Consider the following 15,406-nt stretch of genomic DNA (forward strand, 5'->3'; position numbering starts at 1 on the left):
AATGAGAGTGGGCCAGGAACTGGTCATCTCTTAAAGGAGGTAAGACGGGCCAGGCTCTGAGATGCCAGAGATGCTCCAACAGGTGGGCTCTCCAGAGGGAGTGGAGGATACGTGGGCTCCTGCATGAGCCTCTACAACCACCATTCAGGTGGACCCAGACACTGACACCAACAGAGCAGGTGACGGACCCGGCCCTGCACCCTGCTGGAACCCCAGACACCATCTCGCAACCCATATCCTTGCCTGGCAGAGGCCTGGAGAATGAACACAGCAATTTGAAAAACCATCCACAGAAAATGTCCCCAGTTGTTTGATTGTATAAATAATTTATTTCTGTTCACAGCATCATATATGCATTATAAAAAGGGATGGAAACAAAGAAAGATCAAGACAGAGAATTACAGCAGAGAAATGAAAACTGAAACCAGGGGACACAGTCCCAACACCATAACAGAGAATTTGTGAAGAGCATTGTTCTGAAATAAAAGTGGCCTCCCTGTGTCTACCAGGAAACATTTCAAAGCTCACTTGGGGAGACCAGCTTCCTCTACGAGAAGCCCATTCCATCTCTAAAGGGCAAAAGGCATAATGGACCGCTGACTGATACGTGGAGGGGACTCCCCCTGGGTGACCACTCCTAGGTGACTTCATCTGTGCTTCCTCCGTTGGGTCAGAGATGAAAAGGGCTACTAATAGGTCAAACGTTACAGAAATCAACTGAGACTCTTACCTATTAGTTGATACAGCACAGGGCTTGACTTTACTGCACAATTACTAACAGCTGACGGCACCCTTAAGTATTGATAATGCAAAAAACAAAACCATCTCGCAAGATTGTTAAAGCATTACAGGATTTGAACAGTGACCTGGAACCTAGGTATGGTCAGCACGAGAAGGTGACAGTATTTGGCATCTGCAAAGTTGCAAAATAAATATATTATTCTCTCAATAGTGTGGAACTACTAAAAAGTGCTTAAGAAATTGTTACAAGTGAAGAAAATAAAGGAAGATGGATTTGATTTTAATAATTCTATACAGAATCTTCAGATGATGGGACCAGCCCATTCAGAAGTCAGTGAATATGCTATCGATATGTAAACTGAAATCTCGCAGGCTTTCATCACTGCTTAGCTCTATTTTCTCTACTGAGTTTCTACAAAAGACCAGCATTAGAAGGGTACCAAATACACTGACCAAAGAGGAAGGGAAGATGGGCTGCTAGATTTCTGTCTTTAAAAAATCTCCTGTAAGAACTGGGTTTGAAGCAGGAAGCCAGACATCTGCCTCTGGTTCTCACATCGCCACTCGGAGGGTAATGGACAATGGGCAAGGGCTAACCCACATGCTCACGCATGGCCACATCCAATTTCTACAGGCCTCCTTTGCAAAGAAACATGTCACTGGGGGGAGGGGGATGTCAAAATTCTACCTGAAAACATGGATTCAGGGAGGAAATAAAAATCAAACAGTCAATTGTTAAGTTTCCCTTTTGATACTGTGTTTCAGGATACGACAGGTTGTGCAAACCAAGACTCAGTCCTGATTATAAAGGATTTTTAAAATTACGTTATTAAAAATATGCATTTCTTCTTCTTTCACTTTATTTTCCAAAGCTTCTTTCAAGTAAACTGTGAAGTGCCTGAGCAGCAGTGACCATTACGTCACAGGCTTTCTTTTATCTCAAGCACCCCTTGTTTGCATTTGCCCAAAGTGCCTGCTGGCTACAAGGCCAGTTAGAGAATGAATGGAGAAGGACTACATCCTTAGCTTTTCCTCCGCTTTTAAATCCATGCAACGAGGTCGTTTTTGCAAAAAGGTGGGGTTTTATTTTTGGTACATGACATCAAATACTCTAATGAGATGTTCTGAATGAAATACTTAAACCAGATAGGCCACAATGAACCAAATTAGAAATCTGAACATGTCGCCACTTGCAGCGTCAAGGGATATAAAAGGGCAGAGCAAAGTCTTTTTTCCTAAGGTGAATATTTCTAAGGTGAGTATTCATTTGTAAGTTATTTTTAAAAACATGTCTGAAAACCCATTACCACACGGTTAGTATTACAAGAGACATCCCTTGCAGAAAAACCATCTTGCAACTCAGCACACATCTGTAGCTGGTATGCTCATCCAAACCAATCGGTAGATTCAGAGAATTTAAAATTCCACACAGAATGGATCTAGATATTTATGCTGATTACACAATACAGAGGGAGGTCCCTGTATACTCTCTCACACACGCACACCATCCAGATTTATGCCAAGAGCATTGCCCTTTGAACACCTTTAACTAACCTGCAAACAGTAAATGCATCATTTGCCACCACCTCGAACAGTTTCTTATTTTTTTAAAATTTTTATTGGTCTCTTTGTGTGATAATGACCTACACATGGACAGGGTCCAAGCCATCTGGAAGAGGTCTCATTCCAGGCTGAAAAGCAGTTCTCAACAAAACTGGTCTCCTGTAGCCACCACAAAGCCCCATGAAGGGGGCATCTTCTCGGCCATTCCCAGCCAAGGCCAGCAGCACAGCGCCCCGTGCCCTGCAGCTGCCGCATTGTCCCAGGCAGTCCTGATGGCCCAGACCACCACCTCCTCTGGGCCCAGAGCAGGACCTATGAAATTTCAACAGGGGCCTGCCCTGTGACATAAAATTATTCAGCTTCCAAGCCCCTGAATGCAAGGGGCATTTCATCTCCCCAGCACCGCCACCCCCAATGCCACCCTGCCTCCAGATGGGTGCCCCCCAGGGTTCTGGGAACTGCATACCTCAGGTAACTCACAGGTGATCCCCAATGGGGGCGGGGCAGCCTGAACTCCGGCCCAGTGTAGTAAGAAGAAATCAAGAAATCGCCTTGTCTCTGACATCTGATTCGTCTCCTGGGGCCGGAGGGCGCACAAGCCTGAACGGAAGGTCCACACCCCACCGGTCCCCCACCCACTAGGTATCTCCGGTGCTCAGACAAAAGGTCCCCAGAGCTGGCGTGGGGGTGGGGCAGATGGCGAGCTGGCTGATAAATCAGCTCCAGGACAGGTTAAGTCACCAGTTCTGCATTTGGGTACAGAGATAGAGTTTTAAAAAATCGAAGCATCGCTTTGGTTCGCTGTCTTTGTTCGCGGGCGCGGGTTCTCGCTCACCCATCTATCCATTCATTCACTCCTGACTCTTTCGCTCCCTGGCTTGCTCCCCCTAGCTCCCGAACCCTGCCAGGCGTATTACCGCTTCTTCTTCTGCTTGAGGGACTTCCTGCGTTTCAAGATCATTTCATAGAGCTTGTCCATGCCCTCGGTGAGGCCCTCGCCGATGATGGCGCACGCCGGCTGGACGTGGTAGGTGGTGGCCGGGATGAGCTCGTGCAGCGCCAGCTGCTTCTCGATCTCGGCCACCGGCAGCGACTTGGGCAGGTCCTGCTTGTTGGCGATGACCAGCAGCGGCGTGCCCTGGTTCTCGGCGAACTTGGTCACCTTGTGCAGCTCCGTCTTGGCCTCCTCCAGCCGGTCCACGTCCACCGAGTCCACCACGTAGATGATGCCGTCCGTGCAGCGGCTGTAGGACTTCCACAGCGGCCTCAGCTTCTCCTGGCCTCCTACGTCCCAGAAGTGGCAGCTGATGCCCTTGGCCGTGCCGTTGCTCAGCTTGATCTTCTCCGTATTGAAGCCGATGGTGGGCACCGTGTTCACGAACTCGTTGAACTTGAGCCGGTAGAGCACCGTGGTCTTGCCGGCCGAGTCCAAGCCCAGCATGACGATGTGCAGGGACTGGAAGGCCGAGATGTTGGAGGAGATGTTGCCCATGGCTCCTCGCTGCGGCGCCGGCCACTGCGGCTGCGGCGGGAGGGCGCCGCCCCCCGACCAGTCACGGGCCCGATGCGGCCGGTCGCACCTGGGCCCCGCCCGCCGCCCTCGGTCGCCCGCACCAGCCTGAGCCTCGGCGTCCCCGGGACGCGCGATTCCGCGCGCTCAGACTCCGCGGCGCCCGCTTCCTAGCCGGCCAGGCTCCCTATCCGCGGTCATCGCGTCTCTGCCGGCGGTATTAGTCTCCCGCGAAGCTGCCTCCAACGCCGCTGTGTAGGGCGCTCGCGCCCGGCGCTCTTCCCCCGGCCCGGGCTCGCTCTGCGGCTTCCCAGGGCCGCGCCCCCGCGCTCCGGCCGCTGCCTGGGCTCTGGGCGCCGGGCCGACTCAGGGCTCTCAGCGCCCTGCGCTCGACTCTGGCCCTGGGCGGCGCCTAGGGGTCGCTCCCGCTCCCGGGGCGCGCCTCGGAGGTGCAGGCGGGATGCGGGCTTCCCCGGGCGTCGCTGCTGCACGGCTGCCTCCTGTCCCCGCAGTCCCCGCGCTGCCCGCGCTGCAGCCGCCGCCGCCAGCCTGCAGCGGCCGCAGGGCGCCGGACCCCGCCCCTGGCCCCGCCCCTTGCAGGCCCCGCCCCCGGCCCCGCCCGCCCGCGGCCCTGGGGTCCGGCGTGGCCCTCTGGGCGCGCCGCGGGTTTTCGCGCGCTTCGGTCGGTTCCGACTGCCTCCGGGTTCCCCTCCCGCGCTGCGCCGTGTCGCGCCGCGCGAAGACAATGGGCCCGGAGCCCGCTCTTCCTCCCGGCAGCTGACGCGTCTTTTAAAAACAGCTCCGGCCTCCCGGAACCCCCGCCCGCGCCCTGCCGGCCGCGCCGCAGTCGTGGGGGCGCAGCCGGTCTCGAGAGCCAGTCTGGGTCCCCGCTCTGCCCGCGCTCCCGCGACCCCCAGCAGGCAGCAGGGCGGGGGCGAGAGTGCAGCACAGGGAGCGAAGGCGATGGGGTCAGCCCCCAGCGCCCGGGCACGGGAGGGAAGGCGCTGGCCTCCGTGAGCCCTCAGCTGCGGCGAGTGGCAAGCTGCGACCCTGGACCTTGGACGCGTTCCCACCCGCCCTGAAAACCTCGCGGTGCCGGGGGCCCAGGTCCTTCGGGAAGCCCAGTCTCGTCCGAGCTCCAGAGGGCGCCCAGCTTTTCACCAGGGCAGGGAACTAAGGAGACCTGTCTACCCGAGATAACCCAGACAACTCACCAGACGCCCCCCCTCGACTGCCTTGTTTTATGGCCACCAACTGCCGACATCCCAGAGTAAGCATTAGACATAGAGAAAGCACCCCTGCCAGCCCATGTTGAAAACGCTTTAAAAAAAAATTGGTGCTGCATATGAAACCCAGGGCCTCTCACATGCCAGGAAAGCCCTCTATTAAGGAGCCACAGCCACGACCCCCCTGTTGGAGACAAGGACCCGCCCACAGGTGGATCACCCAGCAGGAATCACAGGGCAGTCTGAATGCATGCCTGAGGCTCCACATACGCTTGGGGGCAGAAGTAAAATGTGTCTGTAGCCTGGAGTTTATGACACTGAGGCTTACAAACCAATATTCCCTGGACTCTACCTCCTGTCACCCCAATTCAGTGATGTTATTCTAGTTTAAGACACCTAACAAGCGCATCCCTTGCCTGCGGAGCTACTCTTCCTTGACACAGCAGAAAAATGGTGATCACATCCCTCAGGTCAGACTTTTGAGACAACACAGATGGAGATGCTTCAAAAGAGAAGAAAATGAAAATATTAATGATTATCTAATAAGTAAGGACACACTCTTCTTTTCCAGACCTCTTTCACAAGCTAGGGCAGAAAGCACGGTTTTGCTTGTAACAAAGCATGTGAGACCACACCTGTAGAAGGAAGGACAAGCCCCGCTTTGGAATGGCAGCAGCCACTGTTGTCACCTACTCTCCAGGGACTGGAATGGAATGTGGCACTGGAGAGAGCCCTGCAGATGTCAGCTCAGCCTGCCAGACAGGAACCTGGGCCCAGGTGCTGAGACTGCCAGGGAGTGACCTCTATGCAGACTGCCTGCTCCAAAACCAGCAGTGCAGGTGTCCCTGCATGTCCTCAAAAGATGGTTCTGAGACACCTGAGGATACCAAAACTGTCAATGCTCAGATGGGCATGGTGGCACACACTTGTGATCCCAGCCATGTGGGAGGCTGAGGCAGGAGGATCGAAAGTTCAAGGCCAGCCTGTGCTACTTAGTGAGACTCTAAGCAACTTATCCCAAATCAAAAAATAAAAAGAGCGAGGGATGATCTCAGTGGTAAAACATACGTGGGTTCAAGCCCCAGTGCCAGAAAAGAAAAAAGAAACCAAAAAACTATTTTAAAAAAACTGCCAATGCTCAAGTCCCTCCCATAAAAATGGCCTAGTATTTCATGTAACCTATGACCATCCTCCCAAGTCCTTTAAATCCTTTCTGGATTACCTGTAGTTGTTAGTGCTATGTATATGATGCTTTCACGGTTGTTATACTACGTTGTTCAAGAAACAGTGGCAAGAATAAAAGAAACCAGTACCAATGTAGTACAGAGGAAACTTTTTGTTTGCTTGTTTTGGTACCAGGGATGGAAACCAGGGGTGCTTAACCACTGAGCCACATCCCCAGACCTGTTTGTTTGTTTATTTTGAGACAAGTTCTCTCCAAGTTGCTTAGGGCCTCCTTTAGTTGCTGAAGCTGGCTCTGAACTTGTGATCCTCCTGCTCAGCCTTCCCAGCTGCCGGGATTGCAGGTGTCCACCACCTCATCCCGCAGGAAACTTTTTTTTTCAAATATTTTTGATCAATAGTTGTTGGAACCCCCTGATGCAGAATCCGGTACTGCTGGAGCACTGACTGTATTCATGTGGAGAGCCAAGGGCCTGCTCAGCTCTTCCTCCTTTCCACCAGCACACGATTTTAATTCCCTGGGGGATGAAGCTGTAGGCTACCTGAATTGAGTTGCAAGGACAGAAATTCAACTCAAATTAAGTTGGACAAAAGAAGGAAATATATTTACTGACATTACTGATAGTTTCAGGTTAAGTATTCTTTTCAGGCATGGCTGGATCCAGGAGCTCAAAAGTAAAATGTAGATCAACTCTTTTCCATCTCTCCTGTTTTCCTTTTTGTATATTCTTCTCCCTACAGGCAGCCTTAGACTCACACCCTTTAGTGGAGATCCTAGAAATAAAAATGTAATTCTCTTCTCTAGCAACTCCAAGGAAAGCCTGGGATACATATCCTTCTGGCCTGCCTGGCCCCCCTCAAGGCAACTGATTGACCTGGCTCAGGGCTAGAATGTGGTGGTTCCCACGGAAGAATGCGTTTCCAAGGGACAAATGATAGTGAGCAAGCAAAACATCACAGACTGGTGTGCTCCGTGATGACGTCATCTCTGTTCTTGGGAACTCTGGGAGGATAGGACTTTGCATTTTCAGAGTGATTTTCTTGGCCCTCTTCAAGGTCTGCCCCATAAACAACCGCATTCTGATGAGTGTGTCTTCTTTCTCTTTCCACTCTGCCACAGACAGGCTGAGGCTGGGCACAAGCCCAGGGTGGGACTTAGAGTAGCTGCCTGGGACTTTGGCATTTGGAAAGGAGTCCATGAGTCTCACAGCCTCTTGCTCCAGGTCCAGCAAACAGTCTCAATATAGGACACCTTTGTGTTGCTTGCTTCTCCCCCGGTCAGGTCCTGCTTTTATTTAGGCATAGTAGGAGGGAAATATTTTAATAAAATAGCCCATAGTTTTTTTGGTGTTGAGCGAATTACTAGCAACAACCCAATGGTTTTGACTACAGCCTTTGCATTTGGCATCCCCTCAGTAGGGTTCAGCAATAAAGGCTGTCTGTTGTCCAGTAGCAAAAGCAGATTAATAGACATTAATAGAGCCTTCCAGAGCAGAGCCGTTAAACACAACTCACCATAATTGAATAGCAGCCACTCTACACTCTAATTTCTCTCACCAGGTGATAAGTTGATTTTACAGTTGATAATTTAACTTCTAACACATAAAAATGTCATTTGGTTGAGTCAACTAGGAACATTCCTTCAAATATGGATTTCAATTGAAAAGCCCTGGAATTGTGAAAAGAAACAGATGTTTATCAACCACTCATGGCTTTGAACCTCTTTCTTCGTGGATGTCTGTCAAGGCCACCAGCCTGGGCTGTGTGGACACACAAGTAGCTTCCACTCATTTCCCACCACATTCCAGCTGTGTGTCAATCGATAACTCACCACTCCCTAAGCTCTCCATTTCTGAAATGTACCGAACCCATGCAGTAGGTGTGACAAACAAATGGAATGACACATGTGCAGTGTCTGGCCCGGTGCTGGGCACACAGAGCAAGTGCCTAATAAAGGTCAGCTTTCCTAAGTGCAAACAGACCGGTTTAATTATGTATTTGTCCATCCAATGGACACACTTTCTATTCAGGGGACAGTGGCCTGCACTGTGCCTTTCTTCCTTTTACTTAATCAGAATAAGACCGTTCTCAGAGAGTAGCCTGCTCTGATGCCCCATCTCAGATGAATCTCACTTCCAGCAGCAGAGCCATTTCTGGCCCCACTCCTTCTATTCTGCATCCACATGACTTTACACCCAGAGAAGGACTCAATAGAATGCAATAACGTGGCAGTAACTTTGAAAAATGCATCCTACAATATTCATTTTCCCCTTTAAAGGCTTAGAAACAATGTGTCACTAAATAAAGGAACTTTTGAATGAATCTAGTTAATAGAGTAATACATCTCCTCATCTTTATCTCTGCCTTTGTAAGGTTGATAACACAAAGTGCAAAGGTGAGCCCCCCACGCATGCTCAACCGTGGACAAGGCAGAGAGCAGAGCCTGGGCCTGCACGCACGCGCGCTGTGGTGGGTGAGGATTTGCAGGTTCTGTGGAAACCTGCTGGGCAGGGCTGCATCCACGGCTGTGTAACTGTTCTGGTGCAGGAGTGCCCTCTACCGAGCTTCTCAGGAAACAAATAAGGGCCTTTCCAGAGGTTCATCTACCAATGCCTGGTAAACGTCAGTCCCTGTCTTCTGGGTTTATGGATGGCCAGGTGACTCCCTGACCTGCTTCCTGTACAGCGGGATCAGAGCAGCGCTCCCACAGCCGCCATGCTGGTCACACCAAAATGACCGAGTACTGTGAGAGCCGCTAGGCTCAGAGCTCAGGGCATTATTCTGCTTGGGTCCCGTCTGCAGGGTCCTGTCTGTGGACACCAGGGGATCATTTGCTAGGAGACAGTTCCAGGAGCCCAACAGGACACAAAGGGGCTTTACCAGGAAACTGTGCAAAGAACCAGAACCAATGGAAGGGATGGAAAAACAGCATCCAGGGCGCCTAGCTGAGCTTAGAGAGGGGGAGAAAGCCATTTTTGCTCTTAATCAAGGGGCAGTCATGGAGGGCGGGGCTTGGAGTTGGGGATGAGGGAGGCCCAACAGAGCAGTGGAGCCTGCAGCAGCTGAGGCCCCAGCAACATTCCCAGAGGTCTGAGGGAGTGGGACGGGTGCCACGGTCTGCGCCACTGCAGTTGACTGTCCCACTCCAGGCAAGATGTGGGCAGCAGGTGGAGGTGACAGAGGACTCCTGTGTTGGCAGGGAGGCAGTAGCTTTGAAGAGAAATGAAGCATCTTGGTGCCTGAGGTTCTTGCTACCCTCCATTGGTCCCCAGCCCAGGAATGACCAGGGTGTACTACTCTATTACCCGACCCAGTCGTGATCCTACTGAAAGGGGAAAACAATGCCAGGCTGCCTCGTTTTCAGTTTTTGCTAAGCAACGGGGTTCATTTTTCAGGTTTCCATTTTTTCAACAACTGCTACCATGAGCATTTTGTACTATTATTGCTGATTTTGATTTTTTAAAAAAATAACTGAGGACTTTCTCCCATTCATGTGTTCACTAGTCGCCATCAATATCTATTATCTGCCCCAAAATAGACATGAAAGTTTAGAAGCCATTAACCTTCCTATCAATACCATCTTCAAACAGATTCTTATAGAAGATTGTTTTAAAATCTTTCCCCAGAACTTAAACTGTATCTAAGTGAACTTTCATCAAGGACTTTGGACCTTTAAACTTTGGAGCTCAGCACTCAGGGCTACTCAAGTGGCGGGACAACCCTCCTCAGCGCCACATCCTTTTGGTGGAGGGAAGAGTAAAGATTTGGTATGCAGAAGTTATTTGTGATTCTTTTAATAATTCAATCACTGTAATTAAATTTCTACTCTAATAGCTACAGTGAAGAAAAAAATCCAGTAACAATAAACATCGGGTGATGAGAGCTGAGCCCTGAACCAAAAAGTGTTTGATGGAAACTTGGCTTCCTCCGACTCCCCTCTCCTCCTCCTCCCCAGGTGAGCTGAGATGCCTATTATTTTCATTTAATTAAAACTTACTTGGCTGGACCCAAGAGATATGGGAAGAATGGTGCTTTTGTGCCTCTGTGAAGTCCTGTGGCTCTCTCAGCTGGCACGGAGCAGGGCAGGGTGTGTTGCCAGTCCTGCCTTTGTCTGATATGTGGCCACTCAGGACAGCTCTTCCCTTTCAATTTAACAGTAGCCTTTTCTGGAACTCTCCACGTTGTGAATATGGACAAGTCTCTGGATAGAGACCTCTGGCGCGTTGCTGCTTTAGTTGGAGAAATGGCTGCTTGAAATTATTATTTCCTCCTTGTGAGTTATACTGTGACCATCCATCAGAGAAAACCCCTCTCTTGTTCCTGCCTCCTCTAATCTCCCCAAACTACTTTCCTAAGGTCACTGATGACGAATGGAAAAATACAAAGGCCTTTGGTTCCCTTCATACCTGACCTCTCAACGGAGCTGTTGACCTCCGTCCTTCCTAGCAGTCTTCCCTAAGGAAACCGCTGGTCATGTGCCCTCCATCTCTGCTGCTCCTCTTGCTGCCGCTAAGGTACAGGCCTGATCCGTGTTGGTGATGGTCCAGGATGGAGGTGCTCACAGGTTCAGAGTTACACCCCCCCCCCAGGACCTCTAAGCACAGGTCTATAGAAGCCCGCTCCTGCACCTCCCTGATGGGACCTTTAGACTCTGTGCCTATGGCTCCCCTCAGCCGCAGAGTGCCAGGCACAGTGTTCGCTCTTCCACATCCTCCCCCTCCTCCCTCAGTCACTGGTCCCATCTGCCCCTCAGGTCTCTCAGCATCTTTCACTGTCAAAGCCAGACGATCTGGGCGTGGAGTGCTGACCGTGCCCCCTAGGTCTCCATGCCAGGACCACGCAGCAAGGCTTCACACCAGCCTCGGCAGTGGGCAAGCCCAGTGCCCTTCCTGATCCTTTGCCACCCTGCATCCAGCCAGAGACCAGAGGATTCTACTTCAGAGATAGCTCTGACCATTAAAATCGAGAGCACTTTTAAATGACATCGATTGGTTTTCCTCCGGTAGAAAGTGGCTGCCTTTGTATCTTTGATGAACGCAGCCTGTACATCCATTTTTCTTCATGGAAAGAGGCGAACTTCACCCAGGCACCTGCCTCTGGCCTTCTGCTCGGGGACCAGGGTGGAGGGCACTAACCTGATGGCCCTGAGCCTAAGACTTCCTTTATAATCAGTGAAGGGGAGGGCTTCCAGAAGGCTCAGTGCCTCTGTCACCTGTCACAGGTTGGCAACTGTGGCACTGGCCTCCTTGTGTTCAGGAGAGAGAGGACATGTCTGGTTTAGATCTCGGGCCTCAGCGGCTGTCTGCAAGCCAGCTTTCCATAGAGTTCTAGAAAGATGTCACCAGTGGTTGCCCAGCTTCACGAAGAACCGCAGCCTGGTCTCCATGGAAGGAAAGGAGTCTGGCCTCAGCCCCCAGCCTTCAGCCTCTAACGCAGCTGCAGGACACTGAGCCGCATGTCCTCGCACCCACACGGAGCAGGGAGAGCCAGGACAGCCAGAGAAGCCGAGAAAGAAGAGGCCCCAAGGAAAGGGCGTCAGATGCCCTGGAAAGAAAGCGGGACACAAGAAATAAGGGGACGGATGCTGTTCCTCCTCCTCGTCTTCCTCCTTTTTCTTATCTTTAATGTCTTTTGTTCCAGCCAAAGACACCGAAGTTCTACAGAGGATCCAACCCTGCACTTGCTCACAGTCGAGTAAACTTCTCTCCAGAGAAACTGATGTTCAAGAGAACTAAGGAGGGTTGTGTTGAGGATTTCCAAGTGTTTTGGAATCAGGTGTAACATCCACAAAGCACAAAAGGCCACTCAGCAGGGGCCACTTACAGGGGCAGCCTTTTCATTTTCTTTTTCCTGGGAGAACTTCTGCACCCCCTTTTTATTTATTTACTTATTTGTTTCCAGACAGGGCCTCTCTAAGTGGCTGAGGCTGACTTTAAGCCTGTGATCCTCCTCCCTCACCTCCCGGGTTGCCGGATGACAGGTGAGCCATGCGGGGTTGAAAAAGCAGTCTCTGCCCCACCTTGCTCAGCCTCTGCTCCCCAGCCATGCTGCTCTCCTTAAAGGTGACAGCACTGCAGTGACATATGTATCCTTCAGACAGCTCATTATTCCTCTGCAGAAAGCTGTACTTAGAATGCGTTCGGGTCTCTCTGGAGTCCTAAGCAACGGAAGCCAGGAAGAGCGGTGTCCTCCCTGGCTGGCAGCATGGGAGGCCTAGAAGGGCTAACGCATGGTCAGGAAACTCCAAAGTGCCCCACTCCCGAGAGAAACCACAATCTTTCTTGAGCAAGGAAGAAGTTAGTGGGTCCCAAGGGCATTGGGATATGAATCACCTTGCGGACAGAAGCCCCGCCCGCCCGCCCGCCCGCCTCCTCAGGCTCCCCTGCGGGGACTGCAGCCTCCCAGCACCGCTGTACACCCTCCCCAGCACCGCTGCACACCCAGGGCCTGAGGGTGTCCTCAGCACCGCTGCACACCCAGGGCCTGAAGGCGGCTCCTGCTCCCTGCTCCAGCTGCAGCTTGGCATCTCATCGACTCTGAGGCAGCCAAGTGCATCCCTTTCATGATGACTGGGCTCAGATGGAGAAGCAAGACCCACAAGTTCAGACAGGAGCTCCAGAAAACTAGCCCGCAGTGTTTCACCCCGTTAGGGCTTAGGAAAAAAAGACAACCAAGAGAAAACAAAACCAAGCACATTTAATTTCTCTGATTGAGGGAGCTCACTTTTCTCCTAAGGGACCCGAGCCTATTTGTCTAATATTTCTTAATTTCATGTGCCACATTATTGTTAGGATTTCTTGTAGTGCTAGACAGGCAGAACAATTGAAATAGCAACAATCAGCTTTTTCTTTGCCAAAAACGTCACAAGTTTAAATATTAAAAATGGGCCGAGACTCATTTTTCATATTTACCATATTCAGGACACCAAGATTAGCACCTGGATATACAGGGGCACAGAACTGCCTGCAGACAGGAGCCTTCCCTGAACAGTGGTTTGCTAGCTAGAAACTAGACGTTCATCTCTAGCAACATAAATAACGCAATTGAAAACCTCAGGACTAATAAAGGACTCGATGAATCTGTCTGTGTCATAGGGTTGAGATGATCCAGACTTTATTAAGTTAAAAAGCCTGGTACTTGAAAGCTCCCATCTCTATTACAAGTAGGTATGTATTTGTACCTGTGTGCATATGTATTTGTGTGGGTGTGTCTGCATACACGTAGGTGTGCACCTGTTATGAGGATGTTAGATACAGAAATTTTCCAAAAAGGCTTCTCAAGACACTGTTGCTGGTGGTTATCCCTGGGCCGTGGGACTGAGTATGTGGAGTGATGGAAAAGGAGACTCGTGGCTCATCCCAAACCTTAGGTACTGCTGGGATTTGTTTTCTCTGTGTGTAAAAATAGTATTTTCATAATAACGAAACAGCCAAAAGACCCCATTTAGTGTGTGAATGCACACACAAAAAAGAAGAGAATGCCTGCCTAGACATGCAGATTTCAGAAGCCTTAAATTTTGTAGTGCATTCTAGAAAGAATTAAAATAAATATAGCCTGCGTCCAGAGAGTGAGTTACCACATGGGCAAATGTCAAATATTCATAAAGAAGTGATTCATGTTCAGCTGAAGGAGAGCCATCAAAGTAGCCTTCAAGCTTGACTGGGATCCAGGGCTTGGGAAGCGTTTCCAGGAGCAGATTTATGGAGAGCATCATTTTCCTCTGGAGCTGCTGTTCTGCTACCTCAAGGTCAGGCTGACAAGGTTAAAGGAACATTAACATTTAGAAGTTCTGCCCTGGAGGAGGAGGCACCGAGACTGGGCTTCCCACACCTGTAACTGCCCCTCCCCCACCTCCGGAGTTCCTCTTGGTTGTTCCAATGACCCTCCCAGGGCTGACCCTGAGACCGAAGACAGTGGACTGAAATGTGTCCAGGATAATGCAGACATTCTGTGCCATTACTTAAAAATTAAAAATTCTGCCTTCTGCCGTGTGAATGGAAATTGTCTTTCATAACGACATTTAATCTACATATCATTAACACCCTATCACACGAGGGTGTTGGGAAAGCAGCTTCCTGTTGAGGTCTGTAGGTAGCGAACTGACTTGAGAGCAGGCTTTCCACACGTCCTGCCTTCCTATGGGCAAAGCCGGGCTCAGCACTTAGACAAAGAGCAAGGACGGAGAGGGAACATTCTCCACCTTGGGAGCGTGGCCCTTAGGGGAATTTCCTGTATGAGAAAGGCTCCCTTTCCTTTTTAAAGGGTGTTGTGTGTGCCAGGTGATGTCTGTCTGTGTCACGACAGTCCACATGGACAACAGGGCCCCGGGGCCACGTCACTTGGGTCTGCATGGGCCCTCGATGATGCTCACACCACAAGGCAATTGCCCAATGACCCAGTCCCCTGAAGGCCTGCTGTTCTTCAGCAAGACTGTGTGGTTTAGACACCAGCCCTCTTATCAGCCCCAAACAGAAGCACGGTCCACTCTGCTGAATATGTGCGACAGCAGCGGCCACGCAGGTCTGCAACTTCAGGGCCTCTTGTTGAAGTAACATTTTCCTAAGGAATCCTGCTCCCAGACTATTTTTAATTTTTAGTGAAATTGTGAGGTGAATGGAATGTGTGGAATACAACATTGTCATTCAGGGAACAATCAAGAATGCCTAGAGCGTCAACCAAGTCACTGTCACTGGTATGGATCTTCTCTGTGCCTCTCAAATTGACCTTTGCCCTCTCCACAGTCATTTCAGTAAACTCATTACCCCATCCCTCCACCCCACCCCCACCCCGTTGTAAAGGCCCAAAGATCTGAGTCAGCAAGTTTGACTTCAGTAGGGGCTGAAGATAAAGGCATGTGTTTAGTTTCCCCAGTTCAGAAACTTCCGTCATCATCACTATTAGGTGAGATTAAAAATGCCATGAAAAAGTCCGAGGAGTCTCCTGGCCCCCGTGCCTCCCGTGACACGCACCCCATAGTCACACGGGCCACACTGTCCTCTGATTTTCACACCTTTTCCTCTCCCTTTTTGATGATGTCATTCTGATGAACACCTTCTGCAACAAAGGGTTTCTGACATCTTGCTTTTAGTGTTGAACTTGACCTGCAGCGTGTGTCTAATCCCTGGGAAGTCGGCGTCTGAGGCAGGGCCTGACAGCAGCTTGAACACAAGTGGCCCAAGAATAT

The 15,406-nt window shown here is 50.7% G+C and overlaps 1 protein-coding gene across 1 annotated transcript; it reads right to left on the minus strand.

Annotated features, from left to right (window-relative positions):
• Positions 1-331: 331 nt before the first annotated feature.
• On the minus strand, positions 332-4,617 carry ARL4C (ARF like GTPase 4C). The gene has a single exon (XM_081261686.1). The coding sequence runs from the start codon at positions 3,794-3,796 to the stop codon at positions 3,218-3,220; it is 579 nt and encodes a 192-aa protein (XP_081117812.1). The 5' UTR covers positions 3,797-4,617; the 3' UTR covers positions 332-3,217.
• Positions 4,618-15,406: the final 10,789 nt, after the last annotated feature.

This window comes from Spermophilus citellus, assembly GCF_964194105.1.
Source record: "Spermophilus citellus genome assembly, chromosome: 11".
In the NCBI taxonomy this organism is placed as follows: Eukaryota; Metazoa; Chordata; class Mammalia; order Rodentia; family Sciuridae; genus Spermophilus; species Spermophilus citellus.